Source organism: Eucalyptus grandis, chromosome 10 (genome assembly GCF_016545825.1).
Source record: "Eucalyptus grandis isolate ANBG69807.140 chromosome 10, ASM1654582v1, whole genome shotgun sequence".
Lineage (NCBI taxonomy): Eukaryota > Viridiplantae > Streptophyta > Magnoliopsida > Myrtales > Myrtaceae > Eucalyptus > Eucalyptus grandis.
Window position 1 is genome coordinate 9,193,379 of NC_052621.1, and position 13,460 is coordinate 9,206,838.

General features: G+C 42.4%; 1 protein-coding gene across 1 annotated transcript; it reads right to left on the reverse strand.

Moving 5' to 3' along the window:
• Nucleotides 1-147: 147 nt before the first annotated feature.
• On the reverse strand, nucleotides 148-5,409 carry LOC104443988 (endoglucanase 6). The gene is made up of 9 exons (XM_010057557.3): nucleotides 4,787-5,409; nucleotides 4,364-4,576; nucleotides 3,891-4,091; nucleotides 2,475-2,564; nucleotides 2,194-2,358; nucleotides 1,678-1,962; nucleotides 1,165-1,513; nucleotides 1,022-1,072; nucleotides 148-932 (listed from the first exon to the last, which is right to left on the reverse strand). The coding sequence occupies exons 1-9, from the start codon at nucleotides 4,985-4,987 to the stop codon at nucleotides 634-636; spliced, it is 1,854 nt and encodes a 617-aa protein (XP_010055859.2). The 5' UTR covers nucleotides 4,988-5,409; the 3' UTR covers nucleotides 148-633.
• Nucleotides 5,410-13,460: the final 8,051 nt, after the last annotated feature.

Below are 13,460 nucleotides of genomic sequence, written 5' to 3' on the forward strand. Positions count from 1 at the left end.
GTTTTTATACCTCAACCGACAAGCTTCTATCCCAGGATTGACAATTACGGCATCAACATTGTGTTGGAGACTACTTGCTAATCTCAACTTGTGACAGAGTGCTGGAAATTCATGAACAGAGTCAACATGGGAAGAGCTCTCTCCAAATGAGCAAAAGTAAACTTTCATACCTTAAATTCCTCAAAAACAAAGTAGATACAACTGTTTTGCAGAAGACTATATCCTAACAAACAGAGAAATTGTTGCAAAGCTTTTTAACAACACAATCACAAGAAGGAAAAATGCAAGAAACAAAAAGGGCTTCGCGAACTATAGGGAAGCCCTTTCTTTTCTCACTTCTCAGCAAACCATTCTTTGCTGTAGCACATCTCAGACTCTTGTAGCCGGCGAAGTAGAGGGGAAAGAGGATGAGCACTCGTTTTATAATGTCTCTTCACTCCTTTCGTCCTCCGATCCTCGCCCTTATTCAGCTTGGAAGCAGGTTCCGGCGTCGTGAAGTGAAGACGAAAATTTTCGAAAAGAAAGAAAGCGAGAACTTTCCGAGGCCGTATCCGATGGGTATGGCTGCACAATTCTTTACATCCCTGAAACCCAGAAAAACCGTGCAATTACTTCTGAAGCTGGAGTATCTCCCTATGCCAGAGTGTAGCTTGAGATGGAAATGTCTGCTTGAGGCGAAGCGTGGATGTACACGAACTCGAGGCTCTTCCCAGAAGGCAAGGATTGGATCCAGGAAGGGAACCCGTACGAGTCGCCAGACTTGGTTAGTCCCCACAGAGGACCGTAGAGCTTGGAGATCGACAGGTTGACATATTTCAGCGTCTTGGCCGACTTGTTGGTCACCACCGTTGAGTATCTGTAGTAAGTTTTCCCGTTGGCAGCCCATGAAGCCGTTTGCTTCTGCTCGATGGACAGCTCGTTGGAAGCTGTTACTGGAATCGAGAAGGCGACATTGGAAGAATGAGGTAATGGAATCACAGCACTAATCAAGGAAAAAAAGGTAAGGCAGAGGAAATCATACCAGGAGCCGGACTCGGCTTGGCGACGGCTGCTTTCGGCGCAGGAACAACCACTGCATTGAATAGAAACCCATCCATCAGATACCGAAATATGTCAAGACATTGCTTTTGTCTGAAATAACAGCAATTTTCAAAGATCAAATACCTGGAAGGAGCTGATTGTAACCACTGTGACCACCACTCAACCGGGCTAATGTGCCGAGGAGAGGAGCATTGTTGTAAGTAGCGGGCTCTGTTTGCTCGTAATTGTCTCTTTGATCAGCAAAGTTATCATATGCATCGGGGCCACCGACTATAGCGCCAGCGAGGAGATTGGGGTCGCTCGCCTTCCGGCTAAACCATGTGGCATAACCACCTCGGCAGGTCACAAAGGACGAATCCTCCTTAATGGACACGATGGAAGCTGCACGGTGATGGACTTGCCTTGGGTAGTTGTTCCCGTAACCGACCATGTAGCTCGTGGCTCTGGGGTTGTCTCCCAGGATATAGTCCACCTGCATAATTCAACATTCATGGCGAAAATATTATTCCATTGGATCTTGAAGCTAAGGAAAGAATTCGAGATTTTCCAAGCGCAAACATCGAATCGAATTGTCACATTTTCCTCGACTAACTGATTGTATCAGTGGCTAGGACACAATCAGACAGATTGTATTACCTGCGATTTCGCAAAGGAGAGGAGTTCTGATGGTTGAACGCTTCCGGATGAGCACTGCAAGCTCTTGGCTGAGGAAGAAAGGTAGTCGGAATAGACGGTCGTGAGGAACGAAGCGCTCGTAACGAACTGCATATTGTTCCAGTTCTGGCGGAAGATGAGGCCGCCGGGGGTCTTCTGGACGTTCCTCGAACCCTTCCCAAGGCACGAGCACATGAAGTAGTCCGCCTTTTGCTGGTATTTCTCGAAGACGGATGCATAGTGACCGGCCTTCCCCTGCATCAGAAACTGAAGCAAAAAGGGAACAACATTATCATGCGATGTTCGAGCGGAAGTGAAAATGTACATAATTACGCGTCGAATTATACAACACTTGGGACGTTCTTTTCACAACGCGAATTTGAATAAGCAATGAATCATGAACGTTCAGTAATATTGTCCTGTAAATAAGACCTTAGGATTTCGAGAGAAGCAAAACGAATCACTAGGAAGTTAGGCCACAGTATCAAGTGGGGGTACCTTGGCGACGAGTGTCTGAACACCGGCATACTTGACGTCCCAGCCGAACTCGGTCATGCCCCAACTGGTTCCGCCCAACGAGTCACCATTGTTGGCCAAGTAACCGAGGTAGTACTGGTTGTTGGTGGCTTGGTACAACCATGCTGCAGCCCACAGCAACTCATCCTTCACACCACCAAAACAAAAGAAAATATCGAAATTCAGTAAAACCTCAAAGAACGAATCACATAATTCTAGCAAATAATTATAAAAAATAAAAACCTTGGGTAGTCTATACGTACATTATATCCGCTGATTGATCTGTAATACTTCTGGGCCACGGTAATGCTGCCGTCGTATTTGCCCCTGTACTTGTCCGCAAACTCAAAGAGCTGAAAACCAAAAGACGGTGCACAAAACTCGGATCAATCATACGAATTTCGGCAAAGCATTCGTTATCAGGAACAGATGAAAAGTTCAAAACTTTCCAACAAGAACGTCCATTTTTCTGCTGTCTTCTCGAGAATTAATTGATTTTCACAACATATTGAAGTAGCTACCCGCACCACCGACATCGATTTATCACGTGACACCGGTCACGTGCCGAGGTCATCACCACGATTAGACTAAGCTAAAATGGGATGGAATTATATTATAGGCATGACAACCCGGTTTGAAGTTTGAACACGAAAACCAGTGTACGGTCAAAAAGGACAGAGACCCGTGATGGGCGCAAGAATCACTTCCCGCGATCCAACTTATGCGCCGGGCTTGCGCTTGGATCAAGCTGCTGGATCTGCAACTCAGGTGTGTACTCTTCTCTCGATTTACGCTAAACAAAAATCACGCAACGCCACCCGACAGCTGCTAGCTCAGCAAAGCATCAGAAGTTAACCTAAATCCCATGTCCAAGATGGGTTTTTTAACGAAATACTTTTAAGAGTTGTCGACCATGGATTCGACCCATTTCAGGATTTACGGAAATGTTATTTATTTACTGTAAAAAAGCATCAGAAGTTAACCTGAATCCCACGTCAAAGATGGGTTTTTTAACGAAATACTTGAAGAGTTCTCGACCGTTGATTCGACCCATTTCACGATTCATGGAAACGTTATTTATTTACTGTTTACTGGTCTCAGTAATGCGACACGCGTGAAAGCGGACGAAGCGTGCACCGACCCACCTGACAAGATGGGCTTATAGCTTTATTCCAACTTCCCTATTTTACCTACTGACTCCTACACCGCTCTTTGCTAACGCTCGCTGCTCAGCTAGCTACCCTATTGACGGCGGGATCAGGTGAATAATATGGCCGGAAAAGTGAAAAGTGTCGAAAGGTCAGAGGGACGAGATGTTGGGGGAATGGGACCACCTTAAAGTTTCTAGCTGCTAACGTGCGCTAAATATAACCTACCGCACCCGTTTACAATTGTCGTTCTCGGTCTCCTCTTTGGAATTTTGGCGCTAAAGCCTCCGCTCCTCTTTCGGTCGCTTTCGTTATCTGTAGTTTTCAAGCTCTCCCTCCATTAATTCAAATTATCATTAGTCAGATTATTAACAAGTAAATAATGTAATTTTGTTTACATTTTTAGCGTTCTATGGAAAGCAGCTGAATTACTGTGGTGAGTAATCTGAGGACTGTAATGGTTTAGACATTTTATAGAAATCGTTGGAGGACTACGAGATCTGAGGGTGAGTCAAAGAGCGTGGAACGAACCTGCTCAGCATGGCGGAGAAGCTCGCCGGAGTAGGCGGCGTTGGAGTGGCGGAAGACGATGGACGCGGCGGCCATGGCGGCGGCGGTCTCCCCGGCGAGGTCGGACCCGGGGTTGCTCTGGTCGATCCGGTACGCCTTCCTGTCGGTGGTCATGTCCTCCGGCCTCTGCCAGCAGTAGTGATCGGTGTTCCCATCTCCCACCTGACCACGCATTTGGACCGTTAGATGAACCGATCAGAAAAACGCTATAAACCAAAAACATGGCTTCGCTTATGTCTCTAGTTGCGAAAAAGGGAAAGGTAATCCCATTGAAAGCGACATTAGACTGAATATAAAACCCCAGCTTTGCAAAAGTATATTTCATGATTCCTTCACAATAAGTTGAACCCCATTGACTCTCTAATTAACATTATCTCTGTCCGACGAATGAAATTGAAAAACAGATGGACTGAATTAATGAGGGTGCTATATACCTCTCCATAGAGGACGTTTGGTTCAGGGTGAGCCTTGATGAAGTAGTCAGTGCCCCACTTGACTGCATCTATGGCGTGGCTCAGCTCACCGCCGGCGGCCATTTGCTTGCCATACTCCAGTATGCTCCAAGACAGCATCGTCACGGTGAATGCCATGGGGAGCCCGAACTTCACATTGTCCCCCGCATCGTAGTACCCTCCCACCAGATCCACCTGAAACCATTTAAATCCCAATTTGAGGAGCAAGACCAATTTGTTAGGAGCCTATGAGATGTTGGAAATTCATTATGTTTAGTATAATGGGTATCCGAGATTTGTTCAAAAAGACGGGTTGGACCTGCCTAAATTGGCATGAGCAATAGGGAATTGAAAAACAGAGTGTATTCGGAACAGACTTGCTCTGCGTGAGAGCGACTAACTTACCCCGCTAGCTTTTCCGTCACTCAACCCGGAATTGGCTCTCCATGTGACTCTCTGCGTGCTGGGAAGGTAACCAGATCTCTGAGCCTCAAAGAAGAGGATGCTCTTGGACAGAGCTTGGCCATAGTCATGCCCACCAAGGGCCAGAGGACTCCAGAGGAGCACGAGAAACAGAGGACACAGAGCAAGTGTCGACTTCTCCATACCAGGAAAAAAAACAGAGCAAATGCGAATGTGCTGCGCCACAACCGAAGCACTTTTATGCGTATCAGCGGAGAATGAGATTCTCTCCCAAGCTTCTAACACACAAAAGAGAATCAATCCCACTTTGCCCCCCTCCTGAGAAAAAACCGGTAATGCGGCTACAGTTTCGTCAGCTAAAAATTTCTGACTAACCAGCACACCGAAGAAACAAGATAAGCAGAGACTCTACTACAGCTCAAGACAGAGTGTGAGAGCTAGAGAGAGAAAGGGAGGCAGAGGAAGAGGAGGGGTTGGGACGAAATGGAGGGGCGCTCGAGCGTCTTTATAATCGACAAGGCCGAGAAGAAAATGGCAGGCCTCAATAAATGCAAGCAACAAAAAAAAATGCATTTGCTCTTATTATTTATTATTGCTTAATTACCGAATTTTGTCCATTCAGTTCTCAGAACGGTGGCGAGAGGGAAGAGAGGAAGAAGAGGAAGAAGAGAAGCAGCCATGTGAGGGGGCCCCCCCTTGGAGATGGGCTTTTTTAACAGCGAGGGTCGGTGCGGATTTTAATGCACACATCAGAAAAAGAGAGAAGAGACCGCTCGCTCAACCCCCCGTTCATGGCGAAGAGAGGGTGCGGATTCATTTACTGCTGTGCTCGAACTGGTAAAATTTCATCCGTTTAAACCTGGATTTGGAGTCGATTTTGACTTTCACGTGGAGGAAAAAGTCCAAGAATGACGGTAAGATGGATTAAAAAAAGGAAAAATGTATATAAGTTCGGTGTTCGACCAAACAAAAAACATTGGTTCGGCGAAAGAGAGATGGTCGAAGTCCACGGTTCGAGTCCTACGTTAGGGCCGTCGATCGAGGAGCGATGGAGCAGATCGTCGTACCCGATGTTTGAATGGAAGTTTGACCGTTGAGGAGCGCGGATCGCGACGTTCTGGTTCGGTTCGTTGGCGTCGCGTTTGCATGGGGAAGTTGCGAGGCTGCCGAGTCAATGCGATCGCCCCCAAACGTGAAAAAGAAGGGTTCGGTGCGGTCATGGGCCTCCACCCAAATCTTCCGTGCGATATCGGCATGTCCTTCCTGCTAGAAAATGGGGTAAATGGCTTTGTGGGACTACTGACTAAAGTCGCCTCTGCCCGTCCTAAAGGGAAAAATAAGTTAAAGTCGTGCGTGTCGGTGAGGTAATTCGCGTGTGAAAATGCCTTCGCGAACGATAGAATTTTAAAAATATTAAATTATACTTCCAATTGATAATTTCGACTTTTAGTATATATGACTGTGAACCCACGAAATTTTAACATCGGCTTAGTGTAAAATTCACCTGAAAAAGGACAGCCCGTGCGCATATTCTTACTCGCCTATCATTTTGTACGTAGAAATCATGGAGCCAAATGCGCCGACACGAGCAAGCGGTGTTTTCAAATTTAAACCGTTTTCAGCATGCTCGATTGTGAATTCATAGGATTAGTTGACCCGATCCTTAAAATTATATCGTCCGGACCATCGAACAAGGACTACCGTTGTAATTTGTGGAATGACAGTCCATCAGGCGCATTTAATCCGCATGAAATTCTGAGATTTTATTATATAGGGCTGAACGCTGCTCGTATTTTCCATGCAACGCTCTCTCTCCATCATGTTTAGATCGTGGGGGGAGGATGGGGGTTAATTCTCAGAGCTTTAGATGCGGTTGAGCGGTCTGCATCGCCGCTCGTGGGCGGGCCAAGGGAGAAATCTTTAACCCAAGAAGAACGTTTAAAAAATGGTGTTCGGGAGTACTCATGGGGTCTTATCAAGTGTACTTTGCCGATTTTAAAATTCACTGGTCGGAGTAAGTGATTTTGTTACGACGTGTGTTTCTTCCATTTTCAAGGTACCGTGAGAATTATTATTTTCATTTTCTAATTAACTCAACCAGTATCCCAAAGCTAAATACCCTCACAAAAAAAAAAAACCACATGTCACCTTAGTCAATCACGTCATACAATTGATTGACGCGACACTATCCATCTAGGCGAATGCCTTTGTTCAACAAAATTTTAAGTATCGGCCAAACTGAGGATACTTTGATGGACATTTGATTGGTTGAGTGTGATGCATGTCCCCACATCAGCATATCACATGGGATAAGCGATTTGGTTCGTAATGTAGATTCAAGTGGAACATGCATTTACAAACCCGTCTTGATCTAATGCTCTCAATTCCACAAGTATACCATGCAATTAATGACATGGCCAAAAGTTCCCCCTCGAGCACTAAAGATACTAAGGTCCCAGTTTGATACAATTGTCTAAGATGAGATCTCATTCAATGGACCCGTCCAACCATTTTGGTGGGATCTCTTCATGGTAAGCTATAAAAAGTTGTTATGTTAGCTTTATAACTAGTGAATGATCTATGCTTCAAACCTACAATTGCAAGCGGAAAGTTAGAACAATATACTTCCATTTAGCCAGAAAAAAGGAAAGTTTTGAGAAATTATTGTGTGAACTCATGTTACCACATCAAATCGATAAATAACTTCATGCACACCCATGTCACAATTCTCCATTTTGATCAGGGAAAATTTCAACTAAAGACATGAATTGCTCTCATTTTATCAAATAAGAATCTAAATGGTTATGATTATTTCAAATAAAAGTCTAATATTGCCAGCTAGTAAAATATTTTGGTTGATCAAGAGTAATTTGGTCCAAACAAGTTTTAAATTTGAATTTTAATCAAATTAGATTTAAAAAAAAAAAATAATTAAAGCAAAAATGCAAGCAGGAGGCGAGAGGGAGCCCTCCCCTCCCACTTTTTCTTTTTTTTAAAAAAAATTTTTTTTAGTTTTACAGAAAAACAAAAGAAAAAAATAGTAAAATTTAAAAGACGAAATTACCCTCAATCGGACCGTGAGTTCATACTATTATTTGAGATTGATATGACTATTTCAGACCATTATTTAAATAAAGTTCACATCAAGTCCTTATTTAAAAAAATAAAGGTATTTTAAGTTGCTACTTAGAATTTTCTCTTTTAATTAAACATTTTGAGAAATTCACTCCTGGGTAAATTTATACCTTGAATAATAGTCTGGTGCCTGGAAAGAAAGATTCATGACGTGCAAGTCTCAAAATACGATAATGCTACTATGATGAGAAAGAGAGAGGGAGAGAAATTTATGATGAGAAAGAGAGAGGGAGAAAAATTGGTGTATTTTTCCTCTTCCAATGGAAGCCAAGGCGACAATAACATGTTCCGTAGAACGATCTCGCCAGATTGACCTGTACGCATTCCCAGGAATCGAAACCCGACAGCCCGACAAACAGCACACCATCGCTCAGCAATATCTCTTTTTTTCGTTTCTCGAAAAGGAAATTCGATTTTTAAATTTCTAAAAGGGGGCCCCCGAGTCCACCGACAGCAGCCGGTAAAAAACCTAATTGTTTACCGGACAGTCCTGATCCGCACCGTCGGATGGCACTCCCCGTGATTTCGACCCAGAACCGTGGGCACTTTCGTCGTGGTGTTCCCCCTTCAATACAGAGAGAGAAAAGACAAAAAAAGATGCGGTCAAAAAATTTTAAAAAAATACAAATGTGGGCCCCCACGTTCGGACCGCTTTTTAATGTGTTCCAACCGCAATCAACGGTCTCCGCCGAAAAAGACGTTGGAAATCTCAGTTTTCTACTTCCTCTTTTCTTTCTCTTGTTTTGTTTTATTTTACGCTTTTCCCTTTTGCTTTTACGAAAGCAAGTGGGAATTAAATACTGACCGGAGACAAAAAAAAAAAAAAAAGAGATAAAATTAGTGGGGAAAAAGGGAGGCGGGAAAGAAGGAAGATAGTAGCCGGGGACAGACACCCCGCGCGTGCGTGCGTGCGGCCGTGGCGACAAAGTCAAAGTGGAAGCACGGCTCCGCGATGACCGGTCGGCGCCGGTTTTGTCACGGCCACGGCAGGCAGCTCAGGCGGGGCTGTGCCCACCGGCTGTCAACGGTAGTTGTGGGGTGAGCATCTCCCCCGCATTAGCACCTCTTGCGAATGAGAATAATAGTTAAGCAAACCCTCTTGACATGGGATATAGCACATTGTTACAATAGGACTAAGCTTCAATACGAATGGATTTAGATGTAGATAGTCTGTTTAATTCATGTTTTTTAGTGGGTTTCTGCCAAAGCTTTTGTAGATGGATTCAACCTCTCGATATGGTGCGATTTCATGTAAAAGTATAACATTTCCATGTGAATATAACATGGTCAAATTAAGATAAGTACTCTTTTATGATATCGAATTATACCCTTTAATAGAAATTTAAGGTGTTATAGCTGAACCATACGTTAAATTGGAGATGATTTCGAGACTACTTAATATAATTTCCCTCTAGTAGGTTCGGTTACGATGAGAGAGCATCGCGGTAACTTAAAAAGATGTATCCCTAGACATACACATTATAATACTTCACGGCATGATTACAATCAATCGGTGCCCTTATACGTTGCTTAATTTATAAGTCTTGTCTCCAACAGGTCCCTACTTCGAGTACTTTTAGGAAACTTTAGTCCGCATGGTGGAACGGTGAAAGTCAGTACAAATGGTACCTAATGAGTGCATCGGCGAAAAGTGTAGGAAGCGAGTAACACGAGAACTTAAAGTGTTATGCTATTTGTTAAGGTCATTCCCTAATAACACGAAATTGCCAGTGGACACGCACTTTGGAGACCCTCCTTTGGGTATTGTCAAGTGGGAAAATGGAATCCTATCGGTGTTCATGTCTAGTGCAAGGCGATCTCCTTGCTAAAGACCCTATCAACATTCCCTACACCAACAGGTCCTTTCATTCGTCAATGCGTTGCGGATAAAAAGGAAGTTAGACTCGAATTTGATTCGATCTTTGAAGAGCACCCTCGAGCTAAATCATCGGCGTTCATCGGCAAAACCCTTTTTTATACCTTCTGCTCCGAGTTTACTAGGGTTTTTCCATCGCATGCGCTTGTGCAAAAGTAATTTCTTTAATCTGAACTTTCTTGCACGAAACGGAGTTTAGGCCGCAAATGAACAAAGGCATGTGGGCAATCTGAAACGACGACCCTCGCGCTGGAGCGTCCCTAACCCGTTCTCGGGGACACGGAAATTTCGTCCCGAATTCCTAATAATCATGTCAATCTAGGGACGTTGACTCGCAGCTCAATTTCAAATCGAAGCCAAACCCTAGTTTCTTTCAGATTCCGTTTCTTCTACTAATTATTATTTTTCTCCCCCCTTGTTATGGACCGGGATCTAATTTGTTCGGTATTTTATCTTGCGGCCGACGTCACTTTTTGATTAATCGGAATTTGATTTCTCCTCGTGGTCACTTGCCAAATTGCGGAATTGTTTCGGGGTGCGATCTTAACAGATGCTTCTCGGCAAGGACGGCCTGACAAGGGACAGCTCTAATAGCCCCTGAAACTGCAAATTACGTGACATTAAAATTTGCCGACAGGAGACAGCCTCAGGTACTGATTTCCTGTCCACACGAAGCTCCTCAGAAATTGCTAAGCCACGGGGATCGAAAAGAATTATATATAACATAGTCAATAGATATTCAGATTTAGGTGTAAGGTGAGATTGTACCAAGGATGTGATTTGAACCCTTTATTTAGGGTATGGATAATGTTTATATCGGAATTCATGCGAATGAAATGATACCGAGTAAAGATTTTGAGCCTTCTAAAGAAAAATAGAAAGGACTCATCATTGATTCCGTACAAAAGTGATAGTTGAATCAAGGCTTCTCTTGATTAAGGTTGAATTACCATTGCTATATCACCTCCTTAAACCTCATCATTGCCGAGATTGATGTTGCCCTGATAGACAGTTTCGGTGGAGGAAACCAGCTGTTGACTTGGCACAATTAGGCTGGATCTGACTAATTAGAGCAACTACGTAATTTCGAAGCGCAAAACGAAAGCTATATTAAAAAATTGGGAAGATTTCATCCCACCCCATCACATGTCAGCCCATAATCTGCTGCTAAAATTCGATTCAGTCCCGCAATTTCCTTGCATCTCTGCTTCAATTAGAAATCTGTCAGTCCTTCCCCCCCAACCTATCTTGAAAAAAACCAAAGAAAAGTGGGAGAGAACATGAGACATGTGGGTCAAACGTTGACTAAGGCAGTCGGAAAGCCATTAGTTGAAGATGGTCACTAAAATTCAAAAGGGGAAAAGAAAAATTGCTGAGTTTTTCTGACATTCGATGCTCGAATATGAATGCGACATTTCGAGTCCATGCGTTTCGCTCGCTTTTCATGCGCTGGCCGCTGAGCGCAAATCAGGGCACTAGAGAAAGAAAAAGAAAGGCGCAAATCAAGGAAGATTTCACTTTCCTTTCTTAATTTGTTTTTTTACCTTTTCCCTTTTTTTTTGGGGGTTTTCCTTCTTTTGTGTCTTGATTTTCGGAAAGCAAATAATAAGACGAATGGGAAACGCATCTTGAATTCAAAATTCGACATTTGGCACTATAAAAAACAGCGTTTGCCACTTGTCATCCAATCACTTTTTTCATGAATTTGTCTCCATTCTCGAATGATGGGAATGAAAGCGGAACCAACGGAGAACATTCAATCGTCGTGCTGTAGGAGTGTCAAAAGGAGCCGCCCAAACTGAATCTACATAATCTAGATCCATCAAAATGGGATCTATCATGGATATATTTCTTTAACACATATTTGGTGGACTGAATTGTTCTAAAAGTTGATTATATTCAGAAAATAAGATGTAAAGCTTAAAAGAAAATATAAGTATCAAATAAGTTCACTACTTATTTACACCTATTCATTTTTATGATTATCTCTTCATCATTTTTTTCATTCACGCTATCTTGCACTTACTCGCTCCGCACTCTCACCCAATAATATATTTTAGTAATATGAATTGGATACATATCAAGTCGGGTCTAAGTTAATAGATCTTATTGTATGGAAATTGACAATTTGAGACACATCATTTGCGACATGACTCAAACCAACACATTCATTTGATAATTGATTTAACATGAATTTAAAATTTTGGAAACTATCGTAAAAATAATTTTAAAAGAAAAGGAAAAAGACCCAGCCCAAATTGTCGCGGAAAAAGACCAATGATAAGATCTGATTTGGGCGGCTCTTTTTGACATTCCTAACCTAATTAAGTCAACATAGTCATAAATGGTTTTTCCCCCGCTTTTTAAGGCAATTCGGAAAAGGGCTTCGTCATTTTCCACGGCGGCTGCTTGCAAAAATCCAAGACGTAGAGCTTCGTCCATTCATTGACAGATAAAAAGAAAAGGAAGAAGGTCTTTACCAAAAAAAGAAAAGAAAAGGGAGAAGGGGTCGGATTTTTCCAAATTCTGATCATTACAATTCTGGCAACCACGCATGGTTTCCATAAGAATCCGACAATTAAAAAAGACCCTTTCGCTTTATAAACGAACGCCATCGTGGGGGTCGGAATTTTTAAGAAATTAAACTATCTAATCAAGGGTCTTGATTAAATTAAATGGTTCGCTTTCATAATATTTGTTGGAGATCATTAGCATGTGTGCATGAAATGCTAGAGACAAAATTTTAGGATGCAAGCCATTATGATTAACCTCTTTTAAATCTTCTTGAATTCAATTCACATTGCAATCAAATCATATCAAAACCATTAGAATTGACTTCAATGATAGAGTTATCGAGTGAGACAAAAAATTAGTTGTCGAATTCAAATCCGTAGTGCACGAGTGGATAACCAGATGCACAATGATTTTAGTTTTCCATTCCCCTGATTGATGAACTCATTCTATCGGCTTGACTTGTGCTACCTCCATCTCCTTTTATTGTTGTCACCAATCTCACAAGTTGGGTGAAGTAGCACTAAGAGCATAAAAGGGAACAAGGATGAAAGACATAGAGAAATTGGATGGAATGGGGATATCCATTTCCAGTTGTTGGTTGTGCCGAGACAAGATGTTGAAATAGGGGATTACTATGAAATGTCGGATACGTTGGTTAAAAACATAAGACTTGGAATGTCATTATCATAGGCATCATGCTTACAAGCATTGGTTGGAACAGAGTTCTGGCTTAACGGGGATGGACTGGAAATTTGAACTAAAGTTTAGGCGAGATTTACAATTTTTTATGTGAAAATACTCAATCAAAATATTTTGAGTAAAACCAAAAATACAATGAAGACCTAGTGGTTGTGGATATCCATACATCTCTCCGTCGAAAGAATAGATTTTCAAGTGCATATGACAATTCCATCCCACTTTTTTTTTATTAATATAATTTTGAAAAGAAAATGTAATTAATAGCACTTGGCAAATGATTATTACTTAGATGAATTGATTGTTGGGCTTTGGAAGCATTTAAATATATTCCTCCATAATGGTTATTTGTGAAAATATCTCGTCACAAGGGCATTAGAGGCTCAAAATGTAAATGTGCAAACTTAAGTAACATTCTCACGGGAAAAAGCCCAG